The following is a 23,059-nucleotide window of genomic DNA, read 5'->3' as shown; positions in this document are numbered from 1 at the left end:
TTTCTAATATTCTTTGAGAATTTCTCTTTTTTCCTCCCTTTTCTTTTTGTTCCCTCTGTTTTTAGTTCCTCTGTTTCCCCAGCATTCCATTAAAACTTATATAGTGTGATTTCTGCTATATACGTATGCCTTTTATTTCTTTTTTTCTGTCTTAGTGCACTGACTTGGAGTTCCAATACAATGTTGACTAAGAGTGGTGATAGTGGACTTTCTTGCCTTTTCCCGACCTTGGAGGGAAGGAATTCAGTCTTTCATCTTAAGAATAATGCTAGATATCCTGTGAGGTTTTTTCTTGGGTTGGGGTGGTGGGGGGTGTACCTGCTCTTTATCAGGTCAAAGAAGTTCCCTTTTATTCCTATTTTGCTGAAAGCTATCATGAATGGATGTTGAATTTTGTCAACGCTTTTTCTGCATCAGTGAATATGATCATGCAGCTTTTCTTCTTCTTTTTTTTTGGTACCAAATTTCTTTATTTGAAGGAATGGTACAAATCAAAGTACCTAAGTGGATGTTTTGGTGCAACTTATAGAAAAGGTAAAGGAAACCCCAACATGCATGCACTGCCTTGGTGACCAGGGAAGTTACCCCATGGCTATGGGGAAATTAGCCTGAGGCTTAGCTTTCATTATCACTGTCTCCCGGGGTGTGCTTGTCAAAGAGATACTCTGCCAAGCCAGATTCGGGTGCTCCCATCTTGCGCAAGTTGGTCACGTGGTCACCCAATTCTTTGATGGCTTTCACCTGCTCATTCAGTTAATGTGTCTCAATGAAGTCACACAAATGGGGGTCATTTTTGTCAGTGGCCAGTTTGTGCAGTTCTAGTAGTGACTGATTCACAATTTTTTTCCAAATGTAATGCACACTCCATGGCATTCAGCCCGCTCTCCCAGTCCTCATAGTCTGGTTTCTTGATATCCTGAAGGAAGATTCGGCCACCTCGTTGGTTCTGCAGCTTCATCAGTTTCTCGGCATGTTCCCTTTCCTCATGAGATTGGTGAAGAAAGTATTTGGCAAAGTTCTTCGAAGCCACATCATCGCGGTCAAAGTAGTAAGACATGGACAGGTAAACGTAGGAAGGGTAGAGCTCCAGGTTGATCTGGCGGTTGATGGCGGCCTCTGAGTCCTGGTGGTAGTTCTGGCGCACCTGCGAGGTGGACGCAGTCGTCATGGCGGAGGCTAAGGACAGGCGGCAGCTGCAGCGGCGGTGGCTGCGCGGCGCTGGAGCGGTGGCGGCGGGGGCCTTGGGCGGTCCGAGGGCGCGGTGAAGAGGTGACCGAGGGCTGGCTATGGGCGGCCGGCCAGGATGGGGGACGAGCGCCGGGTTCCGTCCTAGCACTATTGAAGCAGGAAACCCCGACGACTCTCGGGGAAGAACATCTGGCCGCTTTTCTTCTTAGACAGTAAAATGGTGGATTGCATTGATTGATTTTCTCATGTTGAATAAGCCTTGTAATCCTAGGATAAATACCACTTGGTCATGGTGTATACTTCTTTTTATACATTGTTAGATTCAATTTACTAATATTTTGTTAAGACTTTTTATGTCTAAGTTCATGAGAGATATTGGTAAGTAGCTTTCTTTTCTTCAACTGTCCGACTCTCTAGAAGAGATTGTACAGTATTGGTGTTATTTCTTCACACCGAAATCTATTTTTGTTGGATGTGTTATTTTTGGTTAATAGTTCTTTCAGCACATTGAAAATGCTGTGCATGTCTTTATGACCTTCTTGGTTTCTGATGAGAAATCCATAGTCATCCAAATTGTTGTTACCCTGTATGTAATATGTCCTCATTTTTATCTTTCTGTTTTAAACTTATTTTCTTTCCAGCAGTTTGAATATGTCTATGCTTTCATTCTTTGGGTTTATCCTGTTTGGGGTTTGCTGAGGTTCTTCAATCTGCAGGTTGGTGTCTTTTGCTTCATCTGAAATGTTCTCGGTTACAATATTTTCACATCTTTTTTTTTTCTGTACCACACTGTTTCTCTTCTCCTTCTGTAACTCTAAAGACACAAATGTTAGATATTTTGTTATCTCCTATAGGTCTTTATGGCTCTGTTTATTTATTTCTCAGTTTTTCCTCTCTGCTATTCAGGTTGGATAATTTCTATTGATCTATTTTCATATTTACTGACTCTTTCATCTCTATTCTGCTATTGCATCCATCCAGTTTTAAAATTCCAGCTATTGCATTCTTCACTTATAAAATCTCTCTTTTTTTTTAAATTTTTGAGATGGAGTGTCACTCTGTCACCCAGGCTGGAGTGCAGTGGTGTGATCTCGGCTCACTGCAACCTCTGCCTCCCGGGTTCAAATGATTATCCTGCCTCAGCCTCCCAGTAGCTAGGATTACAGGCACGTGCCACCATGCCCAGTGAAGTTTTGTATTTTTAGTAGAGACGGGGTTTCACCATGTTGGCCATGCTGGTCTAGAACTCCTGACGTCGTGATCTACCCGCTTTGGCCTCCCAAAGTGCTGGGATTACAGGTGTGAGCCACCGTGCCCAGACAAAATTTCAATTTGGTTTTTCTTTTATCTTTTACTCCTGTGCTGAGTCTTTTATCCTTACATTCATTTCAAGATTATTTGTCCTTACTTGTTGGAGCATCATTATAATAGCTGCTTTAAAGTTAATTCCAACATTGGTGTCACCTCAGCAGTGGTGTCTGCTATTTGCCTTTTCCCACCCAAGTTAAGATTTTCATGGTTCTTCAGGTATTGAATAATTTTGGGTTGTATCCTGGACATTTTGAATATTATGTTATAAGGCTTTGTATCTTGTTTTAATACTATGGGGAAATATTCATATTTTTGTTTTATTGGGTTTTTGTTTTATTCATATTGGGTTTTAGCTTGTAATAGACATGCTTGGGTTTAGATCACAAGTTCTGACATGCCTTTTCTGGATAGTGGCTCCAAAGTCAATTCAGTTTTCAAAAGTTTGTAATGCTATTCAGATCTGTCCTACATGTGCTTTATCCAGTGGCTAGTCTAGGGCTTGGGTGGTGGTCTGCCTCTTAGTTCAATTATCACAGTCTTTGGTATGCTGTTTAGGATCAGATCCATGTGTAGGTTGGGGTGAACCTAGGAGTTCATAAAAACTTTATGAGGACCTTTCCCAAGGTCCTCTCCTCTCTACTGTCTCCTTGGTACTTTGTAATGCCTTGGAGTTCCCCTTTTAATCAATTGGCAAGAAATCTAGGCTATTTATTTATTTAAAGACAGGGTCTTGCTCTGTCGCCCAGGCTGGAGTATGGTGGTGTGATCATAGCTCACTGTAGCCTCAAACTCCTGAGCTCAAGTGATCCTCCCACGTTAGCCTCTTGAGTAGCCAAGACTACAGGCAAGCACTACTGTGCCCAGCTAATTGTATTTTCAAATTTTTCATAGAGACAGGGTCTTGCTACATCGCCCAGGCTGTTCTCCAACTCCTGGCTTCAACCAATTCACCCACCTCGGCCTCCCAAAGTGTTGGGATTAGAGGGGTGAGCCACCGTGCCTGTCCAGAAATCTGGGTCTTTATTTAATACTCTCTGTTATGTATTTCCTGCAACTCTGCCCATGTCTTGGGCCAAGCATCAGGACAGACGGAGTGAAAAAATACATATCATTGAGGGTTTGACCCCACTGTCTTGGGACCAGAGCTACTCCAAACAGAGAGGAAGGTTCTCCCCTCCCTTAGCAATTTTGGGTGCTTGAAGGTACTGCTGTCTCCATTGTCACTGTTGACTCAGCTGCCACAGTGGGATTACTTATTGGCTAAGATGTAAGAGAATGGCGAAAAGAAAAAAATGGCACATTTCTCTTACTTTCTCTGAATATTAGGAGACCAATTTTCTGCTTTTCCTGGAGCTCTCTCTGTCCATGTTGATGCTCCCTTCTGGGTTTTAAGCTTCCTTGAGTCCAGTCTAGTGGAGACTGGAGGAAATAAATGGTAAATTCACTGCCAGTTTAGTTTTACTTCAAATTCTGTTGTTTTTCCTCAGTTTATGTGGTACAATTTACTTTCCAGAGTCCTCAAATAGTTGCTGCATGCATTCTGTTCACATTTTATAATTGCATTCAGTAGCAGGTAATGGGTTTAGTGTGATTATTCTGTGTTAACTGAAATCAGAACTCCTGTATTATATATGTTAGTTTTCACACATAAATATGTACAGATAATGGAGTGTTTTCTTTGGTGTGTATTTGTGAATGGTTGGGACTAGTCTTTTCATACTCTACCCAAGGGAACTACTTTACATAATAAATACTCTTCTGGTTATCTATTGCTGTAGAAGAAACCACCCTCAAACTTAGTAGCTTAAAATAACATCAGTCATTTTATTATGTTACAGTTGCAGATGCTGGTTAGGTTCAGCGACATGGTTCTTGCTTGGGTCCTCTCATACGTCTACAGTAAGATGGTGGCTGGGAGTGAATTGATTTGAAGACTCAATTCATTCACATGCATGGCATTTGGGCTGGGAACACTCAAAAAGTTGGGTCTCCTGTAGCATCTGCCCCTATTGCTACATGGTCTCTCTACATGGTTTCTTCAGTGTGTCAGCTTCCAGGTAGCTAGATTTCTTTGTTTGTTTATTTGTTTTGTGTTTGTTTGTTTGTTCTTGGAGACAGGGTCTCACTCTGTCACCCAGGCTGGAATGCAGTGGTACAATCTTGGCTCACTGCAACTTCTGCCTCCCAGGTTCAAGTGATTCTTGTGCCACCACCTCCCAACTAGCTGGAACTACAGGTGCACACCACCATGCCTGGCTAATTTTTGTGTTTTTAGTAGAGACAGGGTTTCGCCATGTTGGTCAGGCTGGTCTTGAACTCCTGACCTCAGGTGATCCACCTGCCTTGGCCTCCCAAAGTGCTGGGATTACAGGTGTGAGCCACCATGCCCAGCCTAGCTAGAGTGGAAAGTGACAGAATGAAACAGGCAGGAGCTAGATTACCTTTTGTGACCCAGCCTCACAAATCACATAATCTCCATTACCACATTATATTCTTTGAGGGAGTCACAAAGGTCCACTGAGGTTTAAGGGGAGGGAACATAAATGCCCCTTCCTGATGGGGGATGGTAAGGTTCTGGGATTGGAAATATGACTGTGGTCATCTTTTTAAAAAATACAATCTGCCACAAATACTAAGAAGTCTGTACTTTCAAGGTAGCTCCTGAGTTGAAGAGAGCTTTTCTAAAGAGAGAAATTCTGTCCTTGAGTACTGGGCACCCAAGGGGGCATAATATTACGACCAATACAGTGCTCATCCAGGTTTTAAGTATTTGCAATTTTATTGGGAACCTGCGTGGAACTTCAAGGTATATGGATGTTTGCAGGGGCTGAGTGACTGCCTAGAGGAGTTGGGAAAGGAGCTAGCTAAAATCTAGATGAAGAGATTTCCCTGCTGTAAAGAAACCACTAAGCAGCTTTGGCAGAGTGCTCACCTACAGGGGAACCAGGAAGGCTGCAGTACTCCGAAGAGTTTTCTTACCTAATGCTACCTCTACCCTATTATTCCATTTGGTTAAGCATCACCTTCTTCAATGAATCCTCTTAAAAATGCAAACTCCCCTGGGAGCGAAAACATGGACAGTTTTGGTAGAGATTTCAGAGTGGTTCAATAAACACGAGTACAGTGCTAAGCACTGGGAATTCAGTGATTAATCTGACCCTGTTTCTTCCTTGACCAGAGGAGCAAGGCGGATTGCAGATTCTAGTTTTCCTGAGAATTTGTTCCAAGAGGCTTCATCCTTGAGAGTCCACGCCATAATTTTGTTCAGAGCTGGGCTTCGTCCTAAGAGTCATTAAAAGACTCTGAGCTACCAGGTGAGCAACATACAAGAAAGGGTCATCAGGGTAACCCCCATCCCCCCCAACCACCACCTTAAGACCAGCTACTGCTCATTTACCAGGAATGGCAAGCGTTCAGTTCCTTCTGGTTCAACCCTCTTCCCCAAGGGGATTAGTAGCACAGCGCAGACGAAGTCTATTCCCTCAAGTGAGGAAGGAGATACTTCAACGCCCTCCCCCGATTCCAACTCCCTATCAGTCCTCACGTTTCAGTCTGATGAGAACAGAGGTTTGAATGAAACCTAGCAGATTCTGGGGCTGGAAGGCAACCTGAGAGATGAGGAAAGAGAGATGTAGGGGCTAACGTGGCTTCGGGGCTGCTCGGTTCACTGACAGCCCCCACCTTACTGGGCCAAGGGGGGCTGCACACTGGCCTGAGATTAAACACTTCGCCGTGGCGCCAGAGACGAGACTCGAGACCGCAAGGCTAGCCGCTCCAAGCCGATGCTCCCGCTAGGCGCCGGCGACCTCTGGCGTCCCCTTTAGGAAATGCGGCGGCGACTGCCCATGAACTGGCCCCGCGACCCCAGACGGCCTGGGCAGGTGCGCCAGGACGGGGTGAGGAGCGCAGAGAGGCAAGCTGCCGGCGGCCGGCCCGCGGACCCGAGGGCGACACCCGGCCCCGCCTGGGTGGCTCGGTTGGCCCGCGGGGCGGCGCGGCGTGGCGCGGCGCGCCTGGGGGACGAACAGGTGCGCGGGCGGGGGGCGGTGCTTGGGGATCCTGCGCACTGCGCGCGCCCCTCCCCCGCGCGGCTCCGGGCACAGCCCCGGCCCGGCGCGAGTAGGAGGAGGAGCTGCGGCGGCCGCGGCCACTCCGGCAGGTCCGCGGTACTGCCAGAACCCGCCGACGGCGCGGGCTGCTGGTCCCCGCTGGGAGGAGGCGCGGGCGGCCCCGGGACCATGGAGTCTGGTGACGCGGCGCGCCCTGGCTCGGGTCGGGCTACCGGGGCGCCGCCGCCGCGGCTGCTGCTGCTGCCGCTGCTGCCGCTGCTGCTGGGTCGGGGGCTGCGAGTCGCGGCCGCGGCCTCGGCCTCCTCCTCTGGGGCGGCGGCTGAGGACAGCAGCGCCATGGAGGAGCTCGCTACTGAGAAGGAGGCGGAGGAGAGCCACCGGCAAGACAGCGTGAGCCTGCTCACCTTCATCCTGCTGCTCACGCTCACCATCCTCACCATCTGGCTCTTCAAGCACCGCCGGGTGCGCTTTCTGCACGAGACCGGGCTGGCCATGATCTATGGTGAGCACCCCTGTTGCACCCCCCGCCCTCCACACCCCTCGGCCGCCGCGCTCCTCCTGGCGCCGGGCGGTGCTCCCCCTTCACTTGCCAGCGTGTTCCGTTTCTTTTACGTTTCCCGCTGCGACGGTGTTGGTTCCCAAGGTCAACTGTCTGCATTTTCTGGCTCTCTGCTACCGTTAAAAACAGTTCCACCACATTTCCACGTTTCTGCATTGGGAACCCAGGAAAACGAAAGGGACAGAGGTGGTCCAGTTCCGTCTGCCCCGTTCGGTCTCTGTTGCAACCCTCTTACCCAGCACCTTCCGCTCCAGTCGAGCTCGATAGGGTGTGTGTGCCTGTGTGGTGGCTGGAGGTGGATGGCTTCCCAGGTGACCGCATCACCTCAGGGGACAGGCCACAGTAGGGAGTGGGGACGAAGTCTGAAAGTGTCTTTGCTTGCGTGTGGGTTAGTGGGGCCTCTCGGACGCCACATCCATGGTCAGCCCGGGTGGGTACCCACTCCTGAGGTCCACGTCCCCAGGTCTCTTAATGATAAAGTCAGAGCATGAAGTGTGCTGAAAGGTGAGCAGTGGTCCAGGACCCAGAGTGGGTGGCACCACCATGTCAGGCCTAGACGGGGAGACAGGCACGCCTCCTGCTCTTATGTCCCAAGTGGGAAGTTATATCCAGTTACTTGCTTTCTCAAACGAAGAGGAGCTTTTGTATTCCTAAGACGGTAACATGGAGTGACTTCGAGGTACATTTCTGAATGTATGAAGAGGAAAAGTCGTGGTTTTAATTCTGGAGTCAGCCATCTTTTGTTGTTAGGGGTGGGCTGATGCTACCCTCCTTTTCTAGATTTAATGGTACACAGTGTGTTACATGCACAGCAGTCAGTACAAATCTCCCTTTATTACATGGATGTCAGCCATAATCTGAGTCATCCCTCTTCCTCTGCTGTGCCCCCTGCCTCCCCCCTCGCCCTGCCCATGACTCCAAAGTGGAGTCAGGTATTCTCTTTTTGAATGTAATTCAGTGGTGTTAAAGCCCACGTTGGCATCCTCACACGAAATAGACGAGCCACTTTATGACTGTTCCCAACGGGGAAGATTGTATTTTATCACTTATACTGAGGGATTTCTTCATTCAGTTTCCATCCAGGTGCCCTGATAGAGAATGGAAAGCAAAAACCTTAACCTTTAATGTGAAAATTACCCTTGGTTCTGGGCCTTGCTTTTCATGTTTCTTGATTAGTTGTTGACAGCCGGGGCTCATGGCCACCAGGCCCTCGTAACCAAACTGTGTAAGGAGCAAGCGCTGTTAAGAGCCCTCCAGTTTTGAAGAAGTAGTGACCTACACAGATCTTGAAACAGGACCAGGTCTAAAACTGAGTTTGGTGATTGCAAATTATAGGTCTCAACACAGACTTTGGCCTCCATCCCTGACCGTTGTTGAGCTCTGTAGTTTGTGTCAGTTGGTGATAAATGACTGATGCCAGGCCTGCAGGTAAGCTGGGAGGTTTCCTGAGAAGACAGACGGGGAATTGAAGCACGTGGTCATTGCAGGTGATTGACTTCAAGCCATGATGCAAATGAAAATTGCCTCTATATAGGTAACCATGAAAATATTTTTATTTAATAGGCCCTAGACCCAGTTTCTTAAAGGACAATGTGAAATAGGAGGTAGATTTGACAGATTCATAAATACATGCTCAAGGGATGGAAAATAAATGGGGATTTAAAAATATATTTTGTGGAGAGTACTCAGTGTTCTGAGGAGTTCAATCACCTTTATCTTAAGGCTTAAAGACAACAGTGGAATTTTCCTTTGCTGATACGTACTTTTGAAACTCACCTCCATCTTTCAGCCATTTGGTTGTGCTACAGTGTACTGTTTTATTTTGTGAACAATCAAGTTACAAATCTGGTGTAACTGATGACTGTTCAGAAAAGGCAATATCATCTCAGCATTCCTGTGCAATTTTGTTCTATATCTCTGAGTATTAGTGTTTCTTTAAATGTATAAAGAAATTTAGTTTGTCAATATGTGATGTCTCAGGTTATGCCAAATATTAATATTTTAAGGATTGTCTGTAATTGTGAGAAAACATTTCTTCATTCTCTCAGGTATGTTTGCTCTTCTGCTTCAAGGTGCCCCTAATCTGAATTCTAATGTCATGTGCTTAGCTAATTATTCATAATATACTGAAGACTATCGGGATGGGGATTTTAAACTGATTTTAAAATTCAGTTTGCAAATCTTTTAAAAAATTGTCCGCATTTAAGATGTACAACATGATGTTTTGATAAACACAGTGAAATGATTGCTACCATCAAGCAAATCTTTGAACACAAGTGAATCCAGTAAAAATTTTTCAAGACTTCTCTTTTTTAATAGTAAAAAATAAAATTTTATTTCTCTGTATCGATAGAGGAAGTGAGTAATTGTCCTCTTGGCTCTGAATAAGGAACGACAAAAAGACCTAAGGAAACATTTTTTAAGTATCCACTGTGTGCTGGGAACCTAACTTAATTTCTGGAGGCAAACAATTTAACTTTTAAATGTTTATGAATGAAGGAGTTCAACTGTGAATTTCAAAACTCTTTATTTTGAGAAAAAGTTTTACAATCTAATTTCTGCCACCTTTTTGTGTTTAAGTGATACTTTGAGAGGAACAGCGTTTACATTTACGATAAATTTATATCTATATTTATATGTTTGTTGGCATAGTCATAAAATATCTCTGGAAGGACATGCAGTAGATGAGTAACATTGGTTTCCTTGGGGGAGAGGAACTACTGTGAAATAGGAGTGGGAGGGAGAGGTCACCATATAACCTTTTGTACTTTTTGATCTTGTAATAGCATTGTTTTATTTTTTTTATTTATTTTTATTTTTTTGAGACGGAGTCTCACTCTGTCACCCAGGCTGGAGTGCAGTAGTGCAATCTCGGCTCACTGCAACCTCCGCCTCCCGGATTCAAGCAGTTCTCCATCTCAGCCTCCCGAGTAGCTGGGATTACAGGTGCCTGCCACCATGCCCAGCTAAGTTTTGTATTTTTAGTAGAGATGGGGTTTCACCATCTTGGCCAGGCTGGTCTTGAACTCCTGACCTTGTGATCCTCCCGCCTCAGCCTCCCAAAGTGCTGGGATTACAGGTGTGAGCCACCACGCCCGGCTGTAATAGCAGTTTAACATGCCCCTCAAATCACTCAATTTGACGCCTACTTCTCCCTATTTAAATCACATTATGTTATCAATTTTCTTCGTGACCCTTCAATTGTTAATTGTGCCCGTGGAGCTTTTCTGAGCCCTGTGTCTGGGATGGAGATAAAATGGGGAAAGGGGAGGATCTCTCTCGCTCTCTCTCTCTCTCTCTGCCTCCCTCTCTGCCTCCTTCCCTCCCTCCCCTCCCTCTCCCCCCTCCCTCTTTTTCCTTCCCTTTATTCCATTATCCTCAGAGAGTAGTTGATGTTACATTAGCAGTGATGTGCACAAATAGATCCCATAATAAGTGCTTGCTTGGGTGCAGAGGACCTAAGGAAAATAAAAGACACACTGTGAATGCTTAACGTTTAAACAGAAAGGAACTCCCCCACCCACCAAGGGACACTTGTAAGCATTCCTCCCTGATGGGCCAGGGCAGCTACAAGGGAAGGTAGCTACAGACCTAACTCCCCAGGGAGGTTGAAAGCAGCCCCCAGACCCCACCACTGGAGCTGCAGGGCAGCAGGGCACTTGCCTGCCACCAGTCTAACCTGTTTTGTCAGGCCAGGGAGCTCCCAGCTGCCTGTCTCTGTTATGTGATTAAGTGCCATCCTAAAGTTACCGGGCCCTACATGTCTATGCAGCAGAAACAGAAAGTGTTTAGGGCAGGGAAAGGTGGTATAAACAGACCGTGCCAGTTCATTGTGGTTCTCTCTCAGATGTACGGTGGTTCCACTTCCCCCATAATGTTTTTGTGACAACTGATATGGATCCAAAATAATCTGACTCTGCCATGCTAACCCACCACCTGCTTCTCGCTTCCTCCTCCTCCTCCTCCTCCTCCACCACCACCCCTATCGCCTTTCCAAAAAGATGTTGGCCAGCCCCTCTAGGTTCTATGGGTTGTGGGCTCACTGTTGCTGTGGTGGAGCTGGATTGCTAAGCACAGCCTGAGAGTGGGCTCATAGGCAAAGTCTGAACGGGAAAAATGATGACTCTTTGCGGTAACATGAAATTAACATTTGAACCTGTAAGCAAACATTTTGAAACCATTTCCTTCCTGGTTAATCAGGACTTCCCCCTTTTAAGAGCCCCTCACTTTGGCCCCAGTTGGGAAAAGCTTCTGCATAGTCTCACTTTGGTACCAGACAACCCTGGGTTCAAATGCTGGCCCTGTTACTTATAAAACTGTATAGCATTGGATAAACTCTCTGAGCCTTAGCTTCCTCTTTTGGAAAATTGGAGATTATATTACCTCACAGAATTGCTGTGTTATTGAGATATTCTAAAGGGTTAAGTGCAGTGTCTGACACTTAAGCACTTGGTAAATATTAGTTCCCATTCTCATTTTAGGCTTTGTGATTCTTTGGCAGGCTTTACTACTTGAAGTTTGTTTAGTAGTGACTTGCTGTAATTTTAAAATGCATTAGGACACAGTTAGTGGAAGTGAGGAAAACTGTATATTTTGGGGTGGGCTATTGGTTAATACCTAGAAAAAATTTACAACACATCTACCCGTTTTTATTTTATTTATTATTATTGTTGTTGTTGTTGTTATTATTATTATTATTATTGTTTGAGACGGAGTCTCACTCTGTCGCCCAGGCTGGAGTGCAGTGGTGCGATCTTGGCTCACTGCAAGCCCTGCCTCCTGGGTTCACGCCATTCTCCTGCCTCAGCCTCCTGAGTAGCTGAGACTACAGGCACCCGCCACCACGCCCAGCTAATTTCTTTTTGTATTTTTAGTAGAGATGGGGTTTTACCATGTTAGCCAGGATGGTCTCAATCTCCTGACTTTGTGATCTGCCCGCCTCAGCCTCCCGAAGTGTTGGGATTACAGGCATGAGCCACTGTACCTGGCCCACACCTACCCTTTCATTCAGCATTTTCAATTCTTGGACTTTCAGAAATCTATCAAATACTTGTGCTAGCATGTTACAATATATAGACAGCAGTATTTGTTGCAGTGGAAATAAGTTGTAGTACTCATCAGATGGGACTGGTTAAACTATAGCACATTCCCATAAAGGAATACTATGCAGCTGATAAAAAGAGGTGTTTTAAGATGTCCTTTTAAGGCTACTGTCCACACATAGTGTTGTGGAAAAAAGCAAGGCACAGAACATCATGTACAGTATTATCCTATTTGATATTTCAATAACTATATACTGTATATACATAAACATGATGTATATAATTTATATATGATATATGTGCTTTTCTGGAAGGATATGCAAGCTTTATCTTTTGTGAGCGGGATGTGTTGTTGGGAGAGAGAGGGGGGAGATGGTACTTTTCCTTTATATTCTTCTAAATGACCTGAACTTTCTTTAACACTGTCACATTACTTTTGCAATTTAAACGTTGTTTAAAAATAAAGCAAATAACTTATGTAGCAAAAAAATGCTTTATAAATACAAGATTGCACTATGTGGTTACATAGCATTTTCCTTGGATTGTCAAAATGTTCCTTGTAAAGCAGTCTCTGGATATAAATAATACTTTTACTTATTTGAAAGTTATAAATGGAAGTAAAATGTATCTTAAAAAATAGAAAAATGACATTTACTAAAAGCATTTCTTAGAATATTAAAAAGTTAACCTTTGTGGAATGCTGTAATTAGAAAAATCACAATTTTTCAACTTCTAATGATAGTTTATTTAGACAAGGGTTTTCAATGAATCCCAGAATCCTAGGTGAAAGGTTATTGGGGAACATGGTACTTGCACAGTACTATCACTCCACAGATTACTTGCCTGTTGCAAAGAAAAGAAGGTACCTTTCCAGTGAAGAGGTCTGGCAGTCACCATCTTATAAGCAAGTCATCAAATGTATCCTTACTCATTTTGGGACTATCTAGTATCATGGTATACAGGAAGTATACAACTTTACCTATGTAGTATCCTTCCTGTATATGTTTAATCTGAATCAAATCAAGGACTTAGACACATCTTCCAGTTTCCAGGAAATACAGACGATAGAGAAACAAGTTGTAAAACACCCTGAGAAAACAATCAGATAAATCCAATATATGGGACGATCTGTAAGACAGTTGCCCTAGACTCTTCAAAAAGTCAACGTCAAAGGAAATAAAAAGGCAGCGTGACTGTTCTAGATTAAGGGAGATCAAAGAGGCTAAATATAGTATGAGAAACTTGATTGGCTCCTAGTTCATGAAAATGAATTATAAAAGATGTTTTGGGGATAGGTAGGGATATTTGAATGTAGACTGGGTATTAGATGATTCTAAAGAATTACTATGATTTTTTGTAGGTGTGATAATTCAGGTTATGCAGGAGAATGTACTCATTCTTTGGAGATGCAAGCTGAAGTTTTCGGGGTGAAGTATATGAATCCTAATAGATGCAGCTTTCAAAAAGTTCAGTCAAAAAATATACATAGCACCTATATAGAGAAAACAAATATTGCAACATACTAGTTAACTGTTAAATCTAGGTGCCTAGTGAAATGGTATGCTTTATACTCTTCTTTCAACTTTTCTGTATGTTTTGACATTGTCATTAAGATGAAAGAATGGAAAAGAAGTTAATCCCCCTCTTAGCTTGCAATCTATAAACTTCCCTGCCTGGAAGATTGTATAGGTGAGGCTGTATACATCCTGTCTGCTACTCTCATTAAACTCTTTCTAGCACTGAGTAACATTGTTTGACATTAGTTTACCTCAGGTGATGTTAGGCTTACGTGACTTGAGAATCAGTAACTTCTTTCTTCTTTTTTTTGAGACAGGGTCTCACTGTGTCATGCAGGCTGGAGTGCAGAGGTGTAATCTCAGCTCACTGTAGCCTGGACCTCCTGGGCTCAAGTGATCCTCCCACCTCAGCCTCCTGAGTAGCTGGGACTATAGGTGCTCACCACCATGCCTGGCTAATTTTTTTGGTATTTTTTGTAGACACAGGGTTTTGCCATGTTGCCCAGGCTGATTTCGAACTCCTGCGCTCAAGCCATCCACCTGCCTCGGCTTCCTAAAATGCTGAGATTACGGGCATGAGCTGCTGCATCTGGCCAGTAACTTCTTTTTCATTTTACTTTTTGTTTGATTCTTAAGTTCATGTACTCTTTTAATTGCCTCTGTTTAACATACAAGATAATATGTGTTAGGATAATTTTCTCTTTCAGTTAAAGCATGCTACCTGGCTTTTAATCAATATGGGTATTTATATTACAGTAATACTAGATGTTAAAACAAAACAAACCCAAATTTCAGTGACTTAACATAGGAGAAATTTGTTTTTCACTCATGTAATGGACCAGTGCAAGGGACTGGCAGGTGGCTCTCTCTACGTTGTGATTCAGGGACCAGATGCCTTCCATCTTGTGGCTTTCCCATCCCATATGGCCTTGGAATCCTCCTCCTCCAGTTGATGAATGAAGCAAGGAAATGAAGATCATATGGGGAAGACTTATGTGCTAAGCCTGGAAATGTTCCGCATCACTTTGCCCACTTCTGTTGGACAGAATATGGTTACAAGGCCACGTCGAACTGGAAGGGAGCCAGGGAAATGTAGTCTAGTTGGAAGAAGAGGAACAGGTTTGGAAAGCAGCTAGCCAATCTCTGTTGCAGTATTTGATGAATACTTTGTTATACATAATCCAGAAAAGAGAAGTAATAGGATTTGCATGTGATTTGTGTGTACCACAGTTTACATACAAATGTAAAGGACACTGAAGGACATCTTGGTTGCTTCCAAGTTTGGACAATTATGAATGAGAATATTTAAGTTTCCACCCTTCAAAAACATTCACTATGTTGTTTCTAATAAAATAATAGTAGAAAAAAATAGTAACTGTTTATTGAGCACCTGTTAGAATAGTCTGTCACTGTGTTAAGTACTTTGTATACTTTAAGCCATTTAACCTTCACATCAAATGTTTGAAGCTCAGGCTGGGTGTGGTGGCTCATGCCTGTAATTCTAGCACTTTGGGAGGCCGAGGCAGGAGGATTGCTTGAGCCCAGGAATTCAAGACCAGCCTGGGCAACATGGCAAAACCCTGTCTCTATTAAAAATATAAAAATTAGCTGGGCGTGGTGGCATTTCCCTGTAGTCTCAGCTACTTGGGAGGCTGATGGAGGATTGCTTGGGCCTGGGAGGTCAAGGCTGCAGTGAGCTGTGATTGCATCACTGCACTCCAGTTTGGGCAACAGAGTGAGACCCTGTCTCCAAAAATAAAAATATTTGAAGATCCTAATATTGGTCCCATTTTCCCAGGTGAAGAAATTGAAACCTAGGTCAAGTACCTCCTTTGTTTAGGGTCACATGTTTGAAATTGGGAAATTGGGATCTATTAAAGGATGAACTCAGTATAGCTGAGGATGTATTTGGCCAGGATAGAGCAGAACCTGAATCCCGCCCCATTACCACTTCCCAGGAGGTCTCTGAGGGAAATCTATGCCCAGAGTAGCAAACAAAGCAAAGTTGACCCTTCTTTTTCTTCTTTTTTCTTTTTGAGACGGTCTTGCTCTGTCCCCCAGGCTGGAGTATAGTGGCACAGTCTCTGCTCACTGCAACCTCCGCCTCCCTGGTTCAAGCGATTCTCCTACCTCAGCGTCCCGAGTAGCTGGGATTACAGGCATGCACCACCACGCCCAGCTAATTTTTGTATTTTTAGTAGAGACGGGGTTTCACGATGTTGGCCAGACTGGTCTCAAACTCCTGACCTCAAGTGATCTGTCCACCTCGGCTTCCCAAAGTGCTGGGATTAGGGTGTGACTACTGTGCCTGGCCCAAAGTTGACCTTTTTATGTTAGCTAGGACTTTCGCCCTCAAGCTCCAGGGTAGAACAGTGAGGAATGAGGCATGAGGAATGAGTAGGAGCAAAATGCCTGCTCCTTTCAGCCCAAAGGTCACACTCCAGGTGTTATTCCATTGATATGACAGAAGGCTACCAGTGTTTTAGGGGAAAATATGTTAAGAGCTGTTCAGAGTGCCTTCGTATGTGAGAGTAGTTGCTTGAAAGCATTCTCATCTCTAGACCTCACTATCATAGAGGTGGGGAGGTGGATAGGGCTGGGTCTGTTCAGCTCTCATGTCTCTCTACTCTATGCTAGTTGTGATGGGCATATCAGAATCTTCTGGTGAGCTTTTCCAAACTACATTAGAATGTAAGCCCTGGGCAGACAGAGATATCTATCTTTTGTTTGTGCTGTCTCCCCAGACCCTAGAACGGTGCCTGACACCTAGTACATGCTCCAGAAGTGTTTGTTTAATGCATTCTACTTTGTCTATCAAAAAATAAGATGCTGTAACACTACCTAGCATTAGAGGTCCTTCCTTCAAGCTCTTCCCTCCCCTCCTCCTTCAAGTTCTTATGCCTCAGCTTCACACTGACAGTGAAGTTTCTGAGAAGGAAACCTTTGTGTGTGAAAACATTTGCCTGAATTGCAGCAGACTGTTTAAGGAAGGAGGATTAAGGAATAAATGAGTATACAAATAATGTGTGTTTGCAGAAAAGTATGTGTTTGGCTGATAAGTCACATGGTAGTTTTTTGTTTATTTTTTCTTTTGGTAAAATATATATAACATAAAATTTGCCAGTTTAACCATTTTTAACTGTATAATTTAATAACATTTATGATATTCACAAAGTTTTATGGCCATCTCCACTATTTCCAAAGATTTTTTATTGCCCCAAACAGAAACTCTTCCAGTTAAGTAGTAACTCCCCATCCCCCACTCCTTCTAGCCCCTAATAGCCTCTAATCTACCTTCTGACTTTGTGAATTTGCCTATTCTAGATCATTCGATCATTCATATAAGTGGCTTCATATAATATTTGTCCTTTGTGTCTGGCTTATTTCGTTTAGCATAATGTTTTCAAGGTTCATCCATGTTGTATAGCGCATATATGAACTTCATTCCGTTCTATGGCTGAATAATACTGCAGTGTGTGTGTACACACACACACACACACTCCACATTTATCTATTCAACAATTGGTGGACACTCGGGTTATTTGCACCTTTTGACTATTGTGAATAATGCTGCTATGAACACTCACATAGAGGTATGTGTTAGAGTCCCTATTTTCCTTTCCTTTCCCTTTCCCTTTCCCTTCCCTCACCTCCCCTCCCCTCCCCTTCCCTTTGAGTTTTGCTCTTGTTGCCCAGGCCAGAGTGCAATGGCACAATCTCGGCTCACTGCAACCTCTGCCTCCCAGGTTCAGGCAATTATCCTGCCTCATCCTCCCAAGTAGCTCAGATTACAGGCATGTGCCACCATGCCCAGCTAATTTTGTATTTTTAGTAGAGACGGGGTTTCATCATGTTGGTCAGGCTGGTCTCGAGCTCCTGACCTCAGATGATTCACCCACCTCGGCCTCCCAAAGTGCTGGGATTACAGGCATGAGCCACTGTACCCAGCCATTTGTTTTCATTCCTTTTGGCTGTATACCTAGGAGTGGAATTGCTAGGTCATATGGTAATTCTATGTTTGACTTTTTGATGAACCACCAAACTGTTTTCCACAGCAGCTGTACCATTTTGTATTCCCACCACAAGGCACAAAGATTCTAATTTGTCCACATCCTCTCCAACACTTATTATTTTCCTTTTTTTAAAAAAGATAGCCACCCTAGTAGGTGTGAAGTGGTATCTCGTGTGGCTTCGATTTGTATTTCCCTAATGATTTATTTGTATTTCCCTTTCATGTACTTTTTGGCTATCTGTATGTTTTATTTGGAGAAATGTCTATTCAAATTCTCTGCCCATTTTTTAATCAGATTTTTTGTCATTGGGTTGTAGGAATTCTTTATATATTCTGAATATTAATCTCTGCCTCCTTCCATTATATTGTCATTGTCAAAGACCAGATATTTATGTATTGTGTACTCATTAACATATGTTTATAATTTTTTTTGCATTTGCTTTTTTAATCATGTAGGAAAAATGAGTTTGAAACCCAAATTTTTATGTTTACCTTTTTTTAAAAAAAAATTATTTCTTTTATAAACGAATTATTTCATGTTACTTTATTTTAACACAATTTAAACATTGATGCATAATAGATGTACATAGTTTTGAGGTATGTTATAATTTAATAAATTCATATAATTTGTAAAGATCAAATCAGTATATTTGAGATACCCATCACCTTAAATATTTGTCTTTTCTATATGCTAGAAACATTTGAATTATTCCCTTCTAGCTATTTCAAAATGTACAAAGATTATCGTAAACTGTAGTCACCCTGCTGATCTACCAAACGCTAGGTTTTGTTTCTTCCATCAAACTATATGTCTCATTAATCACTTTCTCTTCATCCCTCCTCTCTACCCTTCCTGGCCTCTGGTAACAAATAGTCTACTCTCTATCTTCATAAAATCCACTTTTCTAGCCCCCACATATGAGTGAGAGCATGTGATATTTATCTTTCTGTGCCTGGCTTATTTCACTTAACGTAATGACCTCCAGTTCCATCCATCCTACTGTGAGAAAGAGGTTTTCATTCTTTTTTATGGCTGAATAATATTCCATTGCGTATATATACCATATTTTCTTTATCCACTCATCCATTGATGGGCACTTAGGTTGATTCCATATTTTGGCTATTGTAAGCAATGCTGCAACAAACACAGGAGTGCACATGTTTCTTTATTATATTGATTTATTTTGTTTTGGGTATATACCCAATAAGTGGAATTGCTAGATTATGTGATAGTTCTAGTTTTAGTTTTTGAGGAACCTCCAAACTGTTCTCCATAGTGATTGTACCAATATACATTCCCACCAACAGTGTGTGAGGGTTCCCCTTTCTCCACATCCTTGTCGTCATCTGTTGTTGCCTGTCTTCTTGATAAAAGCCATTTTAACTGGGGTGAGATGATATAAAATTATAGTTTTGGTTTGCATTCCTCTGATGATTAGTGATGTTGTGCATTTTTTCATATACTGGTTGGCCATTTATATGTCTTCTTTTGAGAAATGTTTATTTAAATCTTTTGCTCTTTTTTAATAGGGTTTTTTTTTTTTTTTTTTTTTTTTTTGCTGTTAAGTTGTTTGAGCTCCTTATATATTCTGGTTATTAATCTCTTGTTGGATGGATAGTTTGCAATAATTTTCTCCCGTTCTATGCATTGCTTTTTTGTTTGTTTGTTTTGAGATGCTGTCTTGCTCTGTTGCCCAGGCTGGAGTCCAGTGGCGCCATCTCTGCTTACCGTGACCTCTGCCTCCTGGGTTCAAGCAATTCTCCTGCCTCAGCCTCCCGAGTAGCTGGGATTACAGGCACCCACCACCATGCCCAGCTAATTTTTTTTTTTTTGTATTTTCAGTAGAGATGGGGTTTTGCCATGTTGACCAGGCTGGTTTCAAACTCCTGACCTCAAGAGATCTGCCCACCTTGGCCTCCCAAAGTGCTGGGATTACAGGCGTGAGCTACCATGCCCGACCGGTTTTTTATTTTTTTCTTGATTGTTTCCTTTGCTGTTGGGTCCCTGTAGTAAATTTTTCATTTAAGTTACTTTCCTTTTTGGCTTCAGAATTCTAATGCTTCTTTTTTATAAATTCTGTCTCTTTGTTGATATTCTTATTTTGTTCATACATTGTTTTCCTGGCTTCCTTTATTTATTTGTCCTTGATTTCCTTTAGGTTTTTTTTTTTTTTTTTTTTTTTTTTTTTAAAGGTCTCTGTCACCCAGGCTGGAGTGCGGTGGTATAATCACAGCTCACTGTAACCTTGAACTCCTGGGCTCAAGTGATCCTTCTGCCTCAGTTTCCCAAGTAGATAGGACTACAGGCACGTACCACCATGTTTGGCTAATTAAAATTTTTTTTTTTTATAGAGACAAGTGCTTACTGTGTTGCCTAGGCTGGTCTTGAACTCCTGGCCTTAAGCAATCCTCCTGCCTCAGCCTACCAAAGTGTTGGGATTACAGGCATGAGCCACTGCCTTTCATTCTTTAAGCATATTTAAGACAGCTGATTTAAAGTTTTCATCTCATATATCCAGTGTCTCAGCCTCCTCAGGGATAGTTTCTTTCAATTGTTTTTTTCCTTTGAATGGCCCGTACTTTTCCTCCCAGGTAGCTGCAGAGTGTTTTTTGTTTGTTTTTTGGCCTACCTTACAACATTTTTCAAGCAATGCTTGCTGCTTGTCTGCTACAAGTGGGCTCCAAGTTAGGCAAAATGGAGATGAGAACCTCAAGTCATTCCTTTGGGTAGTCTTCAGACAGGTTAGAACAAACACAAGAAATTGCAAACAAGGCCTGCTCTGCTCCCTCTGGAACCAGGGACCAGGGGATATGGGCTGCTGTGTTCAAGACCACTGCTGAGCTGGTGAGGGGGTGGGACAAGGGCAAGCAAAATGCCACACAGCCTTCCTACCATTTTAAAATTGCCTTGTTCTTCAGTCATCGTTCACTTGGTTGCTCTAAACCTTTGAATCTTTTCTAGAATTCTGACAGAATTGGCTCTGACAGCTTCTGCTTGTTTTTCAGTGTTTCTGTGGAGGGATGGGAGTTTGGAGCTGTCTACTCTGCTATTTTGCTAATGCTCTTTACCACATGGTATTTTCAAAAAATTAAGATTCTGTATATCTTCAGAGACACTACAACCTTTGGGGAAGAACAGTGTTAAGGCTATGTTTTGTTGAACTTGTTTAACATGTTACTGAGATAGTAAATGTCCCAGAGGTAGTCTTTCAAATTGTATTGTAGGCTCCTATCACATATTTTCATTGAGAAGCTAGAGATGGAGAAACATCTAACTAGTGTGTAACTTTAGGTTCATAGTCAACACATTTTCTCCTTTTACTTCTCCATATCTATCCCTAAAACTTCTTTTAGGTAAAGACACAGTTACTTCAAATTGTCTTGGGTTATTAAGAGGATTGATTCTCAGATTACTTTTGTTGAGTGTAGAATGAACGAGGTGTAGCAGACTCCGGTTACCTCCCAATATCCATTATTCCTTTCATTGTTCCAATAGAACCATGTTCTAATTAGCTCAGCATATTGCTGTGCAACAAGAAAACTACATTTCCTGGCCTCTCTTGCAGCTGGATGTGGTTATGTGATCAAGTTCTGGCCAAAGGTAGGAGGAGAAGTATGTGGGATTTATGGAAAGTATTCTTAAAGAGGCATGCCCCTCTTCTACCATGCCTTCTCTCTGCTTCCTGGAATGTGGATATAATGGCTAGAGCTCCAGCAGCTGTATTTGGTCAAGAGGTAACCTTGGGAATGGAGAACACTTCTGGCAATACAATAAAATAGAAGCTGGAGTCTCTGACAGCATAGAGCTGCCATGCCAGGCTTGGACTGAATACTTATGTATTTCTTGTAAGAGAGGAATGGGTTTTTGTTATTTGCTGCTGAACCTGAATGTAGCTTTTACATCAGGCCCTGAGTTCCACTTGGAACTTGGGTGTGACATACAGGGCTGTTTTGAGAACTCGATGCAGATGTTCATACCTATGATGGATGTGGCACTGCTTGGGATTCTAGGGGAGGCCAAAGAGTAGACAGTACAGGGCCAGAGAAAGGATTTGAGGAAAAGATTCAGATTTAAAGTGCCACTTATATTTGGGAACTTTTGGGCATCTAACAAGTACCCACACCATAAAGACTCACAGGATCCAGAGACAGTTGTATTAAAGCCATGACTTATTACAGTGAAAACATACACAGCAAGATCAGCAGGAGAAAAAGACATAATGGGTGGAGCCTGAAAGAGTCTAAATGTGAGCTTCCTAAGTTATCCCTTAGGAGGTTGAGGGTAGGGCTGCATAGAACAAACTTTTTCCTCCAGCAATTAAATGTAGCAGCACATATGCAGTGTTTCTGTTTAGGGAAGCTTGCTTAAGACACAGGCTTTTTTGTATTGAGGGCTGATCAGGCGTTCTTATTGAAATTTCTGAGTTCCAGAAGGAAAGCAGGTGTTCACCATAAATCACATTTGCAAAAGCAATTTAGCCTGGCTGGTACAGCAGAATTCAGTGTTCCAGGCATATAAAACAACCTTATCAATTAGTAGCATAGGGAATATCTCACAGGCCAAGTTCCCAGGACCTATTGGAAAATGAGGTCATGCACGCAGGCCCTCCTAGAGATAGCAACATCAGGCCTGCTATATTAACTTTTTCCTGCAGAGTAATATGTGGTGTTAACTGGCTGATAGCTTTTGTGTCCTTAAGGTTTCCTCAGTTTCATCCACACTCTTATTTTTTAATCATTACTTTTTTAAACTCATTAATTTTTTTTGAGATGGGGTCTCACTCTGTCACCTAGGCTGGAGTGCAGTGGCATGATCACAGCTCACTGCAGCTTCAAACTCCTGGGTTCAAGTGATCTTCCTGCCTCAGCCTCCTGAGTAGTTGGGACTACAGGTGCATGCCACCATGCCAGGCTAATTTTTAAACACTTTTTGTAGAGATAGGATCTCACTATGTTGCCCAGGCTGGTCTTGAATGCCTGGGCTCAAGTGATCCTCCCACTTTGACCTCCCAATGTGTTGGGATTATAGGCATGAGCCACAACACCTGGTCAGATTTATTAATTTTTAACATTATCACAAGTAAAATTGACTTTTTACCTTTGATATACAGTTTTATGAATTTTAACATATAGATAAATAGATAGATATGTGTAACCACCACCACAACCAAGATGAAGACTTGTTCCAGTGCTCTAAAAGCTCCCTTGTACTACCACATCACTTGGGCAACCACTGATCTAGTCTCTATCACTATAATTTTGTCTTTTCAAATATGTCATATAAATGGAATTGCACAGTATGTAACATTTTGGAACTAGCCTTTTCATTCTTCATAATGCCTTTGAGATCACCCCTGTTG

At 42.9% G+C, this 23,059-nt stretch overlaps 1 protein-coding gene and 1 pseudogene across 4 annotated transcripts in view; one reads left to right on the top strand and one right to left on the bottom strand.

The window, feature by feature from the left end:
• Window positions 1–446: 446 nt before the first annotated feature.
• LOC126945633 (ferritin heavy chain-like) lies at window positions 447–1,185 on the bottom strand (annotated as a pseudogene). The gene has a single exon (XR_007722506.1). The product of XR_007722506.1 is annotated as a ferritin heavy chain-like (transcript).
• Window positions 1,186–6,600: 5,415 nt separating this feature from the next.
• Window positions 6,601–23,059, top strand: part of SLC9A7 (solute carrier family 9 member A7) — a 1,149,612-nt gene continuing 1,133,153 nt past the window's right edge. For 2 of the 3 annotated variants that reach the window (XR_007722480.1, XM_050775600.1), the window contains exon 1: window positions 6,700–7,071. Coding sequence is in view for 2 of the 3 variants with exons in the window: in XM_050775600.1 (XP_050631557.1) it covers window positions 6,738–7,071 (334 nt within the window). In the remaining variant the exon portion in view is untranslated. Of the gene's footprint in view, window positions 7,072–23,059 lie in introns of all 3 variants that reach the window. The other variant, XM_050775599.1, reaches the window with a different exon arrangement.

This window comes from Macaca thibetana, chromosome X (genome assembly GCF_024542745.1).
Source record: "Macaca thibetana thibetana isolate TM-01 chromosome X, ASM2454274v1, whole genome shotgun sequence".
Classification (NCBI taxonomy): Eukaryota; Metazoa; Chordata; class Mammalia; order Primates; family Cercopithecidae; genus Macaca; species Macaca thibetana.
This window is presented reverse-complemented; position numbering and strand designations above follow the sequence as displayed.